The 15431-nt window shown below is 51.8% G+C and overlaps 7 protein-coding genes across 7 annotated transcripts; 3 read left to right on the top strand and 4 right to left on the bottom strand.

Moving 5' to 3' along the window:
- Positions 1-82: 82 nt before the first annotated feature.
- BKA67DRAFT_544367 (Rad4 transglutaminase-like domain-containing protein) lies at positions 83-3397 on the bottom strand. The gene has a single exon (XM_046101261.1). It carries the CDS (start codon positions 3252-3254, stop codon positions 114-116), a length of 3141 nt encoding a protein of 1046 aa, XP_045963539.1. The 5' UTR covers positions 3255-3397; the 3' UTR covers positions 83-113.
- Positions 3398-3716: 319 nt separating this feature from the next.
- BKA67DRAFT_12944 (uncharacterized protein) lies at positions 3717-4904 on the top strand. Its single transcript, XM_046094989.1, has one exon. The coding sequence runs from the start codon at positions 3813-3815 to the stop codon at positions 4749-4751; it is 939 nt and encodes a 312-aa protein (XP_045963538.1). The 5' UTR covers positions 3717-3812; the 3' UTR covers positions 4752-4904.
- A 153-nt stretch (positions 4905-5057) lies between these two features.
- Positions 5058-5984, bottom strand: BKA67DRAFT_652637 (mitochondrial 18 KDa protein-domain-containing protein; the record flags this gene model as incomplete). The annotated part of the gene is made up of 1 exon (XM_046106200.1): positions 5058-5984. One exon carries the CDS (start codon positions 5982-5984, stop codon positions 5058-5060), a length of 927 nt encoding a protein of 308 aa, XP_045963537.1.
- A 605-nt stretch (positions 5985-6589) lies between these two features.
- Positions 6590-6995, top strand: BKA67DRAFT_652636 (uncharacterized protein; the record flags this gene model as incomplete). Its single annotated transcript, XM_046106199.1, has 3 exons — positions 6590-6637; positions 6725-6858; positions 6944-6995. 3 exons carry the CDS (start codon positions 6590-6592, stop codon positions 6993-6995), a joined length of 234 nt encoding a protein of 77 aa, XP_045963536.1.
- Positions 6996-7737: 742 nt separating this feature from the next.
- BKA67DRAFT_544360 (uncharacterized protein) lies at positions 7738-9978 on the bottom strand. The gene has a single exon (XM_046101260.1). The coding sequence runs from the start codon at positions 9704-9706 to the stop codon at positions 7871-7873; it is 1836 nt and encodes a 611-aa protein (XP_045963535.1). The 5' UTR covers positions 9707-9978; the 3' UTR covers positions 7738-7870.
- A 298-nt stretch (positions 9979-10276) lies between these two features.
- On the bottom strand, positions 10277-11206 carry BKA67DRAFT_529556 (putative ankyrin repeat-containing protein; the record flags this gene model as incomplete). Its single annotated transcript, XM_046099087.1, has 1 exon — positions 10277-11206. One exon carries the CDS (start codon positions 11204-11206, stop codon positions 10277-10279), a length of 930 nt encoding a protein of 309 aa, XP_045963534.1.
- A 1134-nt stretch (positions 11207-12340) lies between these two features.
- Positions 12341-15374, top strand: BKA67DRAFT_508824 (uncharacterized protein; the record flags this gene model as incomplete). The annotated part of the gene is made up of 6 exons (XM_046097187.1): positions 12341-12482; positions 12681-13010; positions 13046-13306; positions 13584-14607; positions 14659-15074; positions 15121-15374. The coding sequence occupies 6 exons, from the start codon at positions 12341-12343 to the stop codon at positions 15372-15374; spliced, it is 2427 nt and encodes an 808-aa protein (XP_045963533.1).
- Between the last annotated feature and the right edge of the window lie 57 nt (positions 15375-15431).

Below are 15431 nucleotides of genomic sequence, written 5' to 3'. Positions count from 1 at the left end.
ATTCACCTTAATATAAAATTTTAAACACAATTGAAAGCGAGTGTTAAGGGTACGCGCATGACTCATAGCTCTTTAGCAGATACTGCGATATAGTTTTATTCAAAGATCATGAACTAGTCTGATAGCTCGAAATCATCATCTTCGTTATCATCGTCTTCATCGGATAACTCGATTTTCCTTCGACTCCGGCGCCGGGTTGAAACTTTGCCTGTAGCCTTTGACTTTAATTGAGCAGCCCTACGCCTGGTTTGTGGCGCTGGCTGGACTTCTCCCTCCGCTTCTTCATCCCCATGGACTTGCGCACCATCCTCATCTTGTTGCTCATTAACCGGTTTCCCCTGAAATCGCACAATAGGAGACTTCTCTTCGTATCCGCCGTGATCAACCTCCAGCTGGTCATGGCCATCGTCACCGTGTGTAACTGGGAAGTAAGTCGACGTTTGCCGCTGTTCACTCTCCGGCTCTTCTTCGTCGTAACCTTCGGGAAGGAAACCACCACCCATATCCTCATCCTGTTCAGCCATTTTCATGAATCCTCCCTCTCCCTCTCCCTCATTACCGTCTGTATCGCCATTTGTTACATGGCGGGGTATCTCTTTGTCCTCCAGGTGTCCATAATCTTGCTTAATTCGAGCTGCGACTCGCATGCCCATCAACAACTTCCGCCACGTCGCCAAAACCAACTTGCGCTTCTTCTCGTCTTCTTTCCGCTGTCTTTCTGCCTCGTCTTTTTCCATCTCTTCGACCACTTTGTCCTCGTACTCCTCAGCCACAACTACTCCGCGAATCACTGGTACGGCCATGCGGTGACCAAACTCAAATCCTACGACGGCCTCTGCGTAGTCGATGCCCATCCTTTTGCACACCCTCACCCCACCGCGGTAAGGTATGTGCACCGCACCTTCGGGACACATATGCTCGGCAAACATATCGATGTTACCATAAGCATTCTTGGGAATGACGCCGTTCTCAATGGGGGGTGGGATGATCCAATCCGTTTGGTCCTCGCTGTACAGAGGCTGCAGCACCTTTTCGCCCGTTCTGGCCTCAGCCTCCGCAATCTCTCGGCGACGATTCGTTGTAGCTGCTCTATACGGTGCGTGTTTCCGAGGTTCGGCACCAGGAACGGGTGCTCGTCCTTGCTTGTGCCACGTTTCGGCGGATTTGACTGCCACCACGTCTTTCCGGGAATACACATCCTCTTCCTCGATCTTGCCGCCCTTGACCTTGTTGCGAAAGACCTTGACAGGCTCTGCTGAGGGAAGCAGTGCTTCTTCGCGCTTCAGATGACGTTGTAGCACATACTCTTTTGAAGACTTGTAATACTGCAACGTCTCTTCGCCTTCCTTGACCTCTTTCTTTTCTGGAACTGCAGGCTTGAGGTCTGTCACATCTTCGAGTTGGTCCAACTCAGTAAGTGGATGTTTGAGGCTTCCGCGAACATATCCGCTCAGAACGAACTTGAACCAGTCGAACTGCTCGTAGTGCTTCACTTTGCCATGCTTGTTGTATATGGGGATTTTCTCGATGCCCATACGCGTGCCCTTTGTCCGGCCTGGGAAGAGTTGCTTTCGCAAATAGCGGACTGTCACATCTTTGGCGGTACCGTCGCGAGAATGGGCGACGACATACGCCATTATCTGTTTCGCCTTGTCCGCCTTTGCACCACGCGGCTCGATGGACTCGATGAGCTCCCTGTTCGTACCTATCACAGATTTGACAATCGCGTCCACGGGTACCCACTTGTGGGTTACGGGAGACAAGACCTCCGTCCAATAGTGAGGAAAGTCAAGGTCCTTGTCATACACCTTGGGCGCTGGCCGAGGTTTTGTGTGGTCGGCTGTAACGTCAATGACCGAGTCGTCATCACTATCCTCACTGATGGCTTCTGCGTATTCGTCGGAATCGTCCAAGTCCATTTTGAGAGCGTCCTTGTCACTTTTCCTGGTGCGTCGGCTGGCGGGCCGAGCCGGTGTTTTTCGCGTTTTGGTCGCCTTCTTGGGCTCCTGGGCCTTCTTTCCATTCGTCTGGACAGGAGTAGCAGTACCATTAGTGGAAGTGTCCCCTGGAGTCTTTTCTTCGTCCGCTTCTTCAGATTTATTCCAACCAAATCCCAGAGATTGCAAGTTTGCGACCATCCGGGCATCGAGCCCAAGGCCCCTCAGCAAAGCCGTGAAGAGTTGCGCACCAACATCTCTGCTCCCTTCGCACATCTGCGCGTGCCGTCTAAAGTCTTCCAGATCTGTGATCTTCTCTCCAAACCTTTCTGGGTCGTGCTCGCCCTCCTCGAAAGATTGCCTCCACTTGGCCAGTCGTCTGACGTCCATGTAACCAAACTTCCGCAATCCAGGTGCCGTGATTTGAAACCTCTGTTTCCACCACGAGGACAGAGATTTCATGAGCCTGAATAGGGGATCGCCATGGCTCATATTGGGTGCTCCCTTCTCAAGACGATCAGCCGCATCACCCCAGTCCCTGGTAGGCTTCGCCACTGTTGGCTTGCCCTTTGACCTCGTGTTAGCCTTGCCTTTTGGCTGAGCCTTCCCTTTGACACCTTTCTTCGTCACAGGCGAGACGTGTTGCTCCCTTTCGTCCTCCGTTGCGAGCCCGCTGTGCTGCCGCCACCGATCAACCTCGTCCCATAGCCGTGGAGGTATATGTGAAATCATGACGGCTTGGACTTCTGGGTCACACAACCACGAATTGCGGAGCGCATTGTGCCACAGTAAGAATTGCACGTGTATGCAATGCGTGCCATTTCGTATGATCTTCTCCCTCTTGGACGGGCCCTTCTTTGACATTTCAGACGCCAAAGGGACATGATTGTTGCGGAATAGCGTTAGCTCCAGATCACCCGAGATGACCGGCTCCGCCTCAGGTTGCGGCTCATGATTCGGGACATCTTCAAACTCGATATCCTCGTCATCGTCGTCGTCTTCTGATTGCGCAGCTACTTTTTGCCGTTTAGCTGTCGGTACATCTTCGAATTCGATATCTGAATCCGAAAGTGAACTAAGAGAGCTGCTGTCATCTTCGTCGTCGTCATCGACCATTTGCTGAATTGCGGACTTGGTCTTTTCGGCGGAGCGCCCCTTGCTTCCCGCATCTAGGTCATCGAAAAGTGTAGACCTCCGAGGTGGTGCGACTGCTGCCTTTGGTGTGCTCGCCTGCCCTTTTTTTGTGACCTTGTTCGTTTTGTCGCCGTGCTCAGGCGTGGCTGACCGCATTCTCTTGCGTGGGAGATGAGGAGGCATCTTGGATCACTCCATCTGTGGTGCCGGGCTTCAGTATCAACAAATGTCAGACGGAAATATCAAAAATGGCTTCGCTGTAGGCCCGGGGAAACGCGAAGGGGCGCGCAGCCACAAGGCGTCATCGAAACGCGGGAACATGTGACCTCATTGACATTTAATTGAATTCCAGGCACGAATGCCCGCTAAGATCGAGGCACCCACGGCGCTGGAACGAGAAGGGGTTAGCGAGTCTTTAGCGCCCTCCGCCCCACGATCAGATGCTATTGATAGCGGGTGTAGCGCAGGGTCCTCCGTGGCGGAATGGGCTCCTCGAGGCGGATCATTCGAGACCCTTCTTTCTTGCCATTTGCTAAGCAGGCTGGCTTGACGCAGACAGTGGCAGCCTCGCAACCTCGTCTCTTTGCACCATATTCGCCCTTTTCTTTCAGCGCCGTTGATTCTGATCAGTCAGCCAGCTGACGACACTTCACCTGCCTGGTACATTCTTGCCAATCCCATCTGCCTCTCATACATACAAGTACCCCCTCCGTTCCGCCCACCCGCCTCGCCCGTCCCGAGATGGCCTCCTCATCAAGCGATATTCCAGAGTCCTCGTACGTCAAGATGGACACAGCCGACGACGCCACACTGATCGGCACGCACTGCCAGTACACGTACTGCAACCAGCTCGACTTCCTGCCCTTCTTCTGCCAGTCCTGCAAGGGCACCTTCTGCCTCGACCACCGGACCGAGACGGCACACGTATGCGCCGAGGCGGGCGCCTGGGCGCGGCGGCGGCGGGAGGCCGAGCTCGCCAAGCCCAGCGCGGGCGAGGGGAAGCGCATGCGCGACCTGGTCCAGCAGAAGCCCTGCGCCGGCGCCGGCTGCAAGACGACGGTCGGCACGAGCCTGGTGCCGGGCGTGCACTGCGACCGCTGCAACCGCGACTACTGCCTCAAGCACCGGCTGGGCGAGGAGCACGACTGCAAGAACCTGACGCCGATCGGGGCGCGGCCGGGGGCGGCGCAGGCGAACAACTTCGGCCGCGAGGCGCGGTCCGCGCTGTCCAAGCTCAAGGCCTGGGGCGCGTCGAGGAAGGAGGCCGCCAGCCGGGCGCTGCCCAAGCCCAAGCCGACGACGGCGAGCCAGCGCGTCGTCGCCGTGAACCAGCTCAAGAAGACGGCCAAGGGCGACGCCAAGCTCGCGCCGGAGAAGAGGGTCTACTTGTTCGTCGAGGCCGAGGCCGAGACCACCACGGCCAAGTTCCCCAAGGGCCAGCTCTTCTTCAGCAAGGACTGGGTTGTGGGACGATTGCTCGACTCTGCAGCCAGGGACCTACAGGTGGAGAACGTGAACAACTCGAGTGCCAACGAGAAGGACAAGCTCAGGGTCTTTCATGTTGAGGGAGGGAGGGTCCTGGAGTTCAACGAGAAGGTCGGGGCCGCACTGTCGAGCGGCAATACGGTCGTGCTGCTGAGAGGTGTTGGGCCGGCACAGGAAGACCTCATCACCATGTGACGATGGAAACGCGTATGGGGTTGGTTACGAGTTCCGAACAGACGATTGTTGCATTTTCAGGCGTTTAGGGGCATAGAGCATGTGAATCACTGCAGTACTGACCAGATGGTTCAGAGGGGGGGTTTTTAGCATTTGCATATTTTCATATTATGGGGGAGATGTTTTCCGCTTCCAACGATTATACAATGTATTTTCTGGCCAAAGAGGTCCGCTATGCCAGAGCGTGCTGAAAAATCCGAGCTGTTATACTCCGTAAACGCCATGGTGGTTCCGTAATCCAATTTTTTTATTTTTTTAGTATCATTCCTACAGCTCCTTCTCTTTGGGCTTCTTGTGCAGCTCGCTTTCTCTTCCAGTAGTAGGCAAGTTACCCACGGCCTCATGGCCACCATAGGCTTCGAATCCCTTGTGGAATATCCACTCGACCGCATTTTCAACGGGCTTATCAAACATGTACGGCAGAGTGGGCACGACGGCCAATCCCAGGCCGATGGGTCCCCAGGTACGTAGCTTTGTGTTCTTGACGTTCTTCAGCGCGCGGCCCGAGTACCTCACGACACTGTGGATCGTGAATGCCGGCAGTCCCATACTGGCAAGGCTCTGGAAGATACCTCTTTGCAGCATGACTGTACGGTAATCTTCCAACGGCGCAATGGTGCTCGGTTCTTTCGTGGTCAGGGCCCCCTCGACCGCCTGTACGACGTTGCTCAGCCCAGTTGCCTTGATGGCCTGGTCGCTAAGCTGCAGATCGGGGTTGAGCTTGCGCTGGTTCTGCCAGTACGCCTTGTAGCCCTCGTAGCCCACGTCGCCCAGGATGTAGGCCCACGAGATACCATAGGCGCTCCTCACCAACCACGGATGTGCGACGGGTCGGAAGGATTCGCCAATGTCCGAGGTGTAGGCGACATATCGGTGCGCGGACAGCATGATGGTCCGCACTCGGTTCGCGTAGGCAGCATAACGCAGATTCGACTCAGTCGAGTCGGGGACGTAGCCGTCCACTAGCTCGTCGTAAAAGGACTCATCGTGGTCTTGCTTGTCGACGATGCTTTGCAGCTTCTTGTTCAGCTTCTTGCGCTCGGGAAGATGGTCGGGGTCAAACTTTTGATGGCGGGCATCTGTGCGAGTGTCGGCCTTCCCAACAGGCTCGATGGGCTGTCCTGTCGTGCCTGGCGCGGGACTCGTCGGAGCTTGGGACTTGTCCTTGTCTGAACCTTTTCCCCACCACGACATGGTGATGGTTTGTCTGGCGTCTTGGATTGTATGTGGAAGTATGAACGGGTTGATTGTTGGGGCCAAGCTCGTCTTGGGACACGATCCAAACTCACAATAAATGCAGTATGGTTGAAAGTGCCGGTCTCGCGGAGGGGCTTGCGGAACACTTTGATTGAGAGCTTGGTAATGGGACGCACGAGAGCTCACCTCAAAGCCGGGAGCGTACAGGTACAGGGAAAGTCCGGGGATGGGTCTCTGGGTAGTGACGTTGTTGGTACCCGCCAGAGCGCGGTATCTATCCACTTGAGCTTCAGAAATTACATGAACCCGGTTGGAGCCGAGGCCTGCGCATAAAAGTGGCATGAGCTGAGCTCAGGGTACATAAAACCCCCCCTGTTGACACAACTTGCACAATTCTGGCAGCGGTCGGCTTTTACTTGTTCCGGCCACATCCGATCGGGGGAGTTGTGGTGGCATGGTCAGTGCACCTTCAAGTAAATTGGAGCTTTGAGCAGTTTTGAAGGCGTCGACCACCAACTCCATATCCCGAAGTCAACCTCATCGCAGCATATCCTCCCTCCGAACCAGTTTCCCGAGGTCAATTCGCCCACCAATCCGTCAACATGGTCCAGAAGTACAACATCATGGGTGCCCAGATCGGGTCGCACTACGTCAGTTCGCCTTTCAACTCTACATCCAGCGCCCCGGCAGACCCGAACTGCGATCAATGCATTGGCTAACATGCTTTCTCCAAATAGCTCGCCATGGGTGTCCTCAGCGCCCTCTTCGGCGGTACCTACTTGGCTGTCGGCGGTGGTGGCAGCAAGGCCTCAGCTGTCACCAAGGCCCCCCCGATCAACGCATCCAGCTCCGACGAGGAGAACTTCATCAAGTGCGCATAGCCCCGATCTCTACTCCTTGATGAATTTGAAAATAAGAACACCTGCAAAGGATCCATTGCTCACCATCTCATGCAGGAACTTCTTGGACGAGGCGAACAAGGGCGAGAAGACGGCCGCCAAGCACTAAATTCGGCAATGTATTATGAAGGAGTGGCATATGGGGTCGATACGTCGGGCGGCTCCAGTGTATATCTATAGACGCAGTCCCATCGGCAGCGCGCGATCACAAAGAAATCAAGCACCGAATTTCCAGCTCATCCTCGATGTACAAGATATTCCCGCGGCTGTATCAAATCTGTTTGGATGTGGTGTGTTGCAATTACTATCCCGGACGGAACCTTGACAGCCTCGCGGAAGAGATGCGCCGAATGATGGTTCTAGCAACAGTACCCTGGACATGTTCGATCAGTCTGAGATCTCTCAAATGATATACTGTCAAGGGTAAGAAGCAGCCAAGCTGTGTTATCTTTCTCACAGTGGGCTGTGCTTGTGACCATGACTTATACCACCATACTCGTTCGGGATTGGGCATTTCAGTGCTTGAATTTCAGTGCTGGATCAATCGCACAAGGTAGTCATGGGCGGGTATCTCCCGTTTGCTTTATTCTATGATAATGTACATTTCAGGTCCCTTGCTTAACACAACTCGCAAATAAGTCGCGATACTGGTCATGGCCAGCGAGCATTCAAGTTACCTCGGGCTAAGGCGTCCCACTTCCGCCTGTCGCTATTGCTCTCAGGAGGATTGGGTCAGGATGTGGTTCCTATAGGCATTGTAATTTAACCGAGACCCATGTAGCGCACCAAAATGACGAGTAGTAAGGATCACAATTTTCAGGCAAGTCTTGACTAGAATATATCAAGATACTGTCTCATTCATGAAACTCAACATTTACCGCTGGTTTTGGCCCTTGAATGAATGCGTACTATTTATCTCACCTGGTTCATTATGACGATGATAATTTCTCATGTTAAGTAAAAGTAGTAGCCCCCGCGCTATACTTAGTCGACACTTGGGTCAACCAAGTCAGGTAGATCAGCATCAGCGTCATCATCATCTTCTTCTTCGTCTTCCTCATCGTCGTCATCCCATACAGCTGGAACAGGTTCGTCTGGACTAAGAAGCTCAATCATGTGGCCCATCATTGCGTCTAGTGGATCGAGATGATGGTGGTGGTGACCGAAGCTACCTTCCATCAGCAAATGCGCCAGGAGTCCGGCGTCCATCTCTCCATATTCATCATAAAGTTCATCATCATAGTCGTCGCCGTAGTAAGAATCCTCGTCATTGATGTCGTCGCTGCCAATGCCGTCCTCGTCTTCAAAATCGGAATCGCCGTTTCCTGTCGAGACATATTGTTTGTAGTGTTTGTCAACGACTTCTGCCTTCAGTGGCACCTCGTCCGGGTACTTCTCCGGCCCACGACAATATGCATTGATGGAGTCGCGTATCTTGTCTGGACAAACATCAGGTGTCGAAAGATCCCAGTACTCGTCAGGCAATGATGCTGATTCGTCCTCTGCGTAGCCCACGATGTCGCCGCAGATGCACACTTCTTCCAGGTCAAGCTTGTTTCTGATGTCGGGTAGAAATTTCCACCACGAAGTTTCGCCAAGGCTGATGTCTCGGAGGCAGACCCTCCTTAGGGTGTCTTTGTGTAGTTTCAAGAACTTGATCACGTCATGTCGGTTGCTGGTGAAGCCACCGATGCAAACTTCTTGTAAGCAGGGCCACTTGTGATCGGGCGCGATGATGTCTCCCAGTGAAGCAGGCCATTCTTCCTCGGCCCATTCCACCGGATACAGCGTCACGTGGAGTGCTTCAAGATGCTCCAAGGGTTTCAGAAGCTTGCGGATTATACCACTCCCCATGACCTTGCGACAACGGGTAATGCTTGTCACCTTTTCTTGGGGGTCGGCATCGATGTGAAGCTCGATTCTCTTGAGGTATTTAAGTGTCTGTGCGAGATTACTCGGTACCTGAGGGAGGTCCTTGAAGAACTTCCAGTCCAATATGCCGGCTCGAAAGCTTTCAAGCCTGGCATTTGCACTTATGAGGCCTGCAGTCAAGGCCTTGAGGTGCCGTTTGCCTTCAGGTTTCAAGTCGCTACCAGGCCAAAGTGGTGACATTTTGAATGGTGAGTCCCTGACCTTCTGATGAACTTGGTGTCTTCCAAAGGTGGAAGGCTGGCGCGGTGAAAGACAAAGGGGGCTACTTGAAAGGGGAGATGCGCCCTCATACCACTCGTGGTCTGATGACATCGTCGCCTGCTTTAGACTTGTGAACTTGGGAATAACCTCCTTCAAACATGCCACATCAGTGAGCTCTTCGATTATGTGTTTTTGCTTCTTCATGATCTCTTCGTACTCCTTGTGGTGCATTTGCAGCTGCTGCAAATCGACTTTCCCACCAAGTCTGTTCGAGCAGTGACGGCCCATACTAAAAGGACCGTTCAGTTCTCGACGGTATTCGCGAAGAAACACATTGAAAGGTACCACCTCGTTGTCCATGACCTCTGCAAAATACGTGAGGGACCGGACATGCTTGGATATTATCGGATGATTGGCTATCGCCCTCAACCGGTCAAAGTCCTCATCAAACATGTAGAAGGAGACTTCAGGCAGCATGTACGCCGCGCCAATGTCTGCAAAAGCCTTGCAGACCTGGCGAAAACGTAGCACATTCTCAATATTGAGGAATGAGCAAATGATGTGAAGGATTTCTGGCGACAAGGTAGCCACTAGACAGTCTAGACTAGGCTCTGGTTGTGATGAGGCTTCCAGAGCGCCATCTATCGTCACAGGAGGCAATCTCCCGTCAGCCGTTGTGGTTGCCATCTGAAACCCAGTCCGAAGGTTTCTTGCGAAGGTGTGAGTCTATGTCAAAGGTGAGAGAGATTGTTTGGTTTGAATATCAACGGAACTTCGATACCTGCCTACGACACACAAACGCCACAAGTGCACAGGCCACTGCAGGGGCTTAGGTGCATGGCAAACGCACTGATTGGGTAGCGTGCTGGACTGCCAGAGGACTGCTTTGACTGACAGACCTCATAACGAATGCTTGCTTCTTTCTTTCTTCTCCTTTTAAAAGACAATCGTAACAATTCACTGTACGCACAGAAATCTTCAAACAAGGAAAGGGAAAATAAGCACTAATGCATGAAAGGTTAAAGCGGATTCAATGCACAATGAGATGAGAGACCGTGAGCCACAGACAACGCCAGTGTTCCAAGTATACTGTACAGGGTCTACAGCGTGTCACCTCGATGGTACACGGCCTGGACTAGATTAGGACTAATATCTTCACATGGTCACACTTGGACGATTGTAATATACCTCGACCTAACAATCCAATGTGTTTGAACTCGGTGTAATGTCCATGTCACAGCTTTATTCTCATCAATACTACCCGAATAGAATGACACCACCGACCGCATCTCCCGAGGCGCCGGCTTTGACAAGCACATCGACAACAGCGTCTTGACCGCAAATGCCAGCACTCTGCAATGCAGATTGGTTTCTCCATCCTGAGCCCGCGTCAATGTCCGCACCAGCTTCCAAAAGCCTCTTCACTATATCCACATGGCCTTTTTCGGCCGCAGCATGCAGTGCTGTACCTCCCTTGAATGAAGCGCCTTGCTGGTTGACATCGGCGCCTGCATCGATCAGTTTGTTGACCATATCGATGTTGCCTTTGAGTGCAGCCGCTTGAAGTGCAGTCTTTCCCTTGTGGCGTATTGCTGGGACGTTGACATCGGCTCCATGCTTCAAAAGAAGCTCAACGATTTGGACATCGTTTGTGGATGTGGCACCGACAAGAGCCGTCTCGCCTGCTGTCTTAGCTGGTTTGGCATTGACGTCGGCGCCACCGTCCAACAGCAACCGAACGATCTCAATGTGGCCTTCAGCCGCCGCTGCCTGCAGAGCTGTGCATCCGTCGTATCTTCCAGCCGGAGCATTGACTTCAGCGCCGTTCTTAATGAGCAAGGTTACAAGGGATCTCACTCCGGCTGTACATGCTTGCTGGAGTGCAGTGCGACACCCGTTATTGCCTCCTGACGCGTTGACGTCCGCTCCGTGCTCAATGAGCCACTTTGCCACATCTTCATGGCCGAAAAGACAAGCTGCCTGCAGAGCTGTATTTCCATAGTAGCCTGAAGGTGGCGCGTTGATGTCGGCACCATCAGATATGAGCTGCTCAACCTTTGCTAAATCGCCATCTTTGGCTGCGATTTGTAGATCCGTCCAGCGCTCATCTTCTTCTGCAACCTCGTCATCTTCTAAGAACCGTGTTTGAGCCGGTGGTATAGAAACCAGCTGGCTTGGTGTTCTCATCGTGATTCCTTAAGACCGTAGGTTGATGATTATCGTTGATATCTGGTGTTAGATTCCCATAAGCGAGGAATGTGGATGCGGCACAGATTGCGGGGGTAGAGCCAAATGCGTTTCGCCGTGAAGCTGGACCCCTTTTACGAGAACGATGTTCGGGGTCCAAAGAGGCAGAGTCAGGTCTTGCGCAACTGATGCCACTATAGCAGGTCAAACGTGAGAAAGGGCGTTGTGAAGGAATGAAACACTCGTATCGACCTTGCAAAAACCGAAAGATCCCTTGTACATATGAGCCAGGGTGAACATACATACCAACTCCATACTAGACCATTTTGACCCAATCCTGGCAATGCCATCGCATGGACAGTCATTCTGCTATAAAACCTGAGTAAACATGCACACGATCCCTCGAGGTAATGCTTCATTAGACAGGACGTGGCTCTACATTTATCTAACCTTAGTCAGTTGAGTCCTGAGCTCCGTAAGCCATAAGCTAAGTAGTGCTAGAAGTCGGCTTAAAATCCGATGCCCTTAACAGACCGTTTGCGGCATCGATTGAAGTGTGTAGCGTAGGAGCATTTGTCCTTGCCATAGTGTTTGCAAGGCATCAGAACAGGTTCGTACTCGAGGCAGATGATTGGCTGCTTCACAACACAGCTGAGAAGGTCTCTCTCGGAATGGCTCGAGGGCTAGCAAGTCAAGTCAAGTCATCGATACCGGAAGGTTTGTACTTGCTGATTTGCGAGCGGATTACTGTAGTTACCGTCCGGTCCACGTTAGCGCTATCTGTAACTTAACTTAGAGACCTCGCCTCTTCCATGGTCTTGCGATCAATTTGAAGCTGTAAAAGCCGCGAAAGATAAGCACATATCCATTATTAGAACGCAAATATTCACATGCTGAATACGGGAATACCTTCGATATCTATCAAGCTCCATAATAGAACTGCGTATTGAAGCATATGGTAGTACGGTCTACTCTACAAAACGAGCAATTGCCCCTGTTGCCCCTCTCTGCGATAGGAGCTAAGACTTTAGATAACCCTGAGTCGTGACTCCAAATCAAGAATACCCCGAGTTCTCAACGTCTCCAATATTTGCCGTGTCGGCTGGACTCCAACTTCACCAAACACGCTCCAATATGGAGACCCGCCGGGTCGCTGGGGCTTCGCGATCTGGGCGAGTGCGCAAGCGACGTGGGGTATTGAATGAACCTCACTTATGTTCCTATTGCGGACGCGCCTTCAAGCGTTCTGAGCATAAGGAAAGGCATGAGCGAACCCGTGAGTACTCCAATATCGCAGCATCTGGCCCTCCCCACATTATAGAGTTGCTATCCCCATTGGCCCATCTCCGGTCCCTGAGGTTCAGCCACGAAGATCCTTGGCTACATGACCTGGCAGCTAAAAAATTAGGTGGCAATCGTGGATAACAGTCATGACCGAGTTTCGTGATTGAGTGATTGACCTAACAAGCGATAGACACAAAAGAGAAGCCCTTCATTTGTCATTGCAGTGCCGCCTTTACCAGGCGGGACTTGCTCACGCGGCACCAACGTATCACATCTCATACGGCCCAAGATAACCAAATACATGACTCACAAGATGTTGAGCTGGAACAAGACGACCACCCCGTCGTTGAGGCAGACTTGGCTGCGGCAGTCTCGCTGTCAGACATGAGCATGGCCACTTGGAATAGACAAGTTTCTAATGGTCACATGCCTGAAGTGCCGCCTCAGGTTCTGAATGAGCCATTCCAGCAGCCAATTCTTCCCCAAGAATACTTTGACACAGGTATGTGGGCCCGATTAGGTACCGTTGCTCGACATTAACATATTCAGGTCAAGGATTCGTTGGCTACGACCACTTCAGGGATTTTGCCAACTTTCTTGACGGGGTTGGTCTTCCAATCGAATGGAGTCCATACTTTCAAGAGCCTGACCCGAACGAAGGTCTTGTTGACCCGCAGCTTCGCTATTCCAGAGCCAACACAAGCACGCCGAACCCTCGCAATGGTCGAACTGGCTCACCATTCAGCACTTGGCTTCCGTCCGCACCACATGGTAGCAGGATAGCCGAAGTGATTTCGGAAAGCAGTAAGTGCAATAGTCAAAAGAAATCGTCTTCACGGTTTGCAAGTGGGACTTAAGAAGCATATTCAATACCCTCCGAAGCCAGCAAATGATATTAATTCTTACTCCCTTGGCACAACCCGTTGCCTGGTTTTCTGGGATATCTAATCCCCCCCTTTTGTTTTCCTTTTTTTTTTTTTGTCTTGTTTGGGTAGTCAAATCTTTGACTCTTGAACTTACAAAACTTCGAAGCGGCCGTTCAAAACCCAATGGCTAACTGAATACCCTCTTGTTTTAATAGGACCTCGAGGAGCAGAAACAGACCCACAACCTTTTCGAGTCACTGAAGATCAGCATGCTCGCCTCGCATCTTACTTGGATGCCTTTCGTGACGTGGTGAACGATGACTTTGTCTTACCATCGCGACATGCATTGACTCGATATATCACGTCCTACTTTCAAGGATTTCACCTGCATATGCCTTTTATACACCAACAGACATGGCGCATACTTGATACGCCTTTAGAGCTTGTCCTAGCTATTGCAACCATGGGTGCGCAGTACAGCTTTGAACATCGAAACTCCGAGAGACTATTCCAAGCAAGCAAAGCAGTTCTACTACAAAGATTGAGTCATGAAACTGCGAAGTTTGGACCTATGACTAGCTCATTCTTGAGTATGCACAATTATTCGTCTCATAGCATTGGATCGTGCTCGTCGCCTAGACCTACTAAAGATGGTGGGCCGTGGGAACCGATAGATACAGTCGGCGCAGTCATCGTTCTGATGGGTTACGCGACATGGGAACGGAAAGCCAACTTCGTTGCCGAGGCCTTCTCACTTCAAAGCCTATTAGTACAACTTCTGCGCGATATAGGGCTTCTCGAAGGACCTGAGCCGACCAGCGTCTTCGATATGCCTTTGTCGCAAACCGCCTGGTTGGCGTGGATTCGACAGGAGTCAATACGTCGGACCAAGCTGATTGCATTTACATTTCTTCATACACATAGTGTCGCCTACAACGTATATCCTGTACTGAGGAGCAATGAGATCCATTTACGGTTACCATGCTCGACAGGCGAGTGGAGGGCGTCAAATGCTTCGCTATGGCAAATAGCAAGACGTGAGCTACGTAAAGAGCAGTTGAACTTCCAAGACGCGCTGTCACTACTTCTCAAACATGACGGGAATTCTCCTCTCGACCCGGTTCCGACACCATTAGGTAATTACTGTCTACTTCACGGATTATTACAACGCATCCACATTGTTAGGGATCTCTCGCTTCCCATTAGGGATCCTTCGGCTTCACTCCCGGAAGAAGAGGTAAAGAATCTAGAGTAAGTCTCTCAACATGCCTTATAACGTCTTATCACTGACTTCGCTCTTAGACGTGCTCTTCGCTCGTGGACCTCAGGATGGCAGCAACAGCCGGAATCAAGTCTAGACCCAAACAATGAAAATGGCCCCATCCCTTTCACGTCTAGCTCCTTACTCGCCCTAGCCTACGTCCGTATTTACCTTGACCTTGGACCATACCGTCAACTCGAGACACGGGAACCAACTCGAGTTGCACAAGCTCTAAGCCGGTCACCAAAAGTTGATAGGAGTAATGGCGTGATATCCGCCCTGCTCTATGCGACACATGCACTGAGTATCCCGGTGAGATTGGGGGTTGACAGGGTCGCTCGCAGTCAAGCCTTCTTTTGGAGCGTCCGCCATTCGCTCTGTGGCCTAGAATGTGCTGTATTATTAAGCAAATGGCTCAGTTCGGTGTCCGATTTCGTGAATGATGTCCCCCTGACTGGTGAGTTTATTGTCCGTACGATTTTGGTGCCTTTGTTCTAAGAAAGCAATAGATAGCGAAGAGCGAATATTGCACTGGGTGCGCTGCGTAGTCGAAGAAGCATTTGCCGTGGTAGACTTTGAGGAAGATGAGCCAGCACCACTAAATGATCCTGCGAGCTTGAGTTCGGCCGTGCTGAAGATATGGGCACATTTTTTCAAAAGTAATACACAATGGCCCTTCATCAATATGATTGGCTTAAGCTTGGAGAAATACCGCGAGATGCTTCGTCGAGATAGTACACAGCAAGTCAATACTTAAGTTTTTCCGGATGACAAGTCGTTCAGTTGGACGGATTATAAATTTTAGGAAAGCTGG

The sequence above is a fragment of the Truncatella angustata genome (assembly GCF_020726525.1).
Source record: "Truncatella angustata strain MPI-SDFR-AT-0073 chromosome Unknown BKA67scaffold_1, whole genome shotgun sequence".
Classification (NCBI taxonomy): domain Eukaryota; kingdom Fungi; phylum Ascomycota; class Sordariomycetes; order Amphisphaeriales; family Sporocadaceae; genus Truncatella; species Truncatella angustata.
This window is presented reverse-complemented; position numbering and strand designations above follow the sequence as displayed.

Excerpts from the sequence above, each read along its gene's own strand:
- BKA67DRAFT_544360 (XM_046101260.1), bottom strand. The coding sequence starts at position 9,706 with ATGGCAACCACAACGGCTGACGGGAGATTGCCTCCTGTGACGATAGAT.
- BKA67DRAFT_12944 (XM_046094989.1), top strand. The coding sequence starts at position 3,813 with ATGGCCTCCTCATCAAGCGATATTCCAGAGTCCTCGTACGTCAAGATG.
- BKA67DRAFT_544367 (XM_046101261.1), bottom strand. The coding sequence starts at position 3,254 with ATGCCTCCTCATCTCCCACGCAAGAGAATGCGGTCAGCCACGCCTGAG.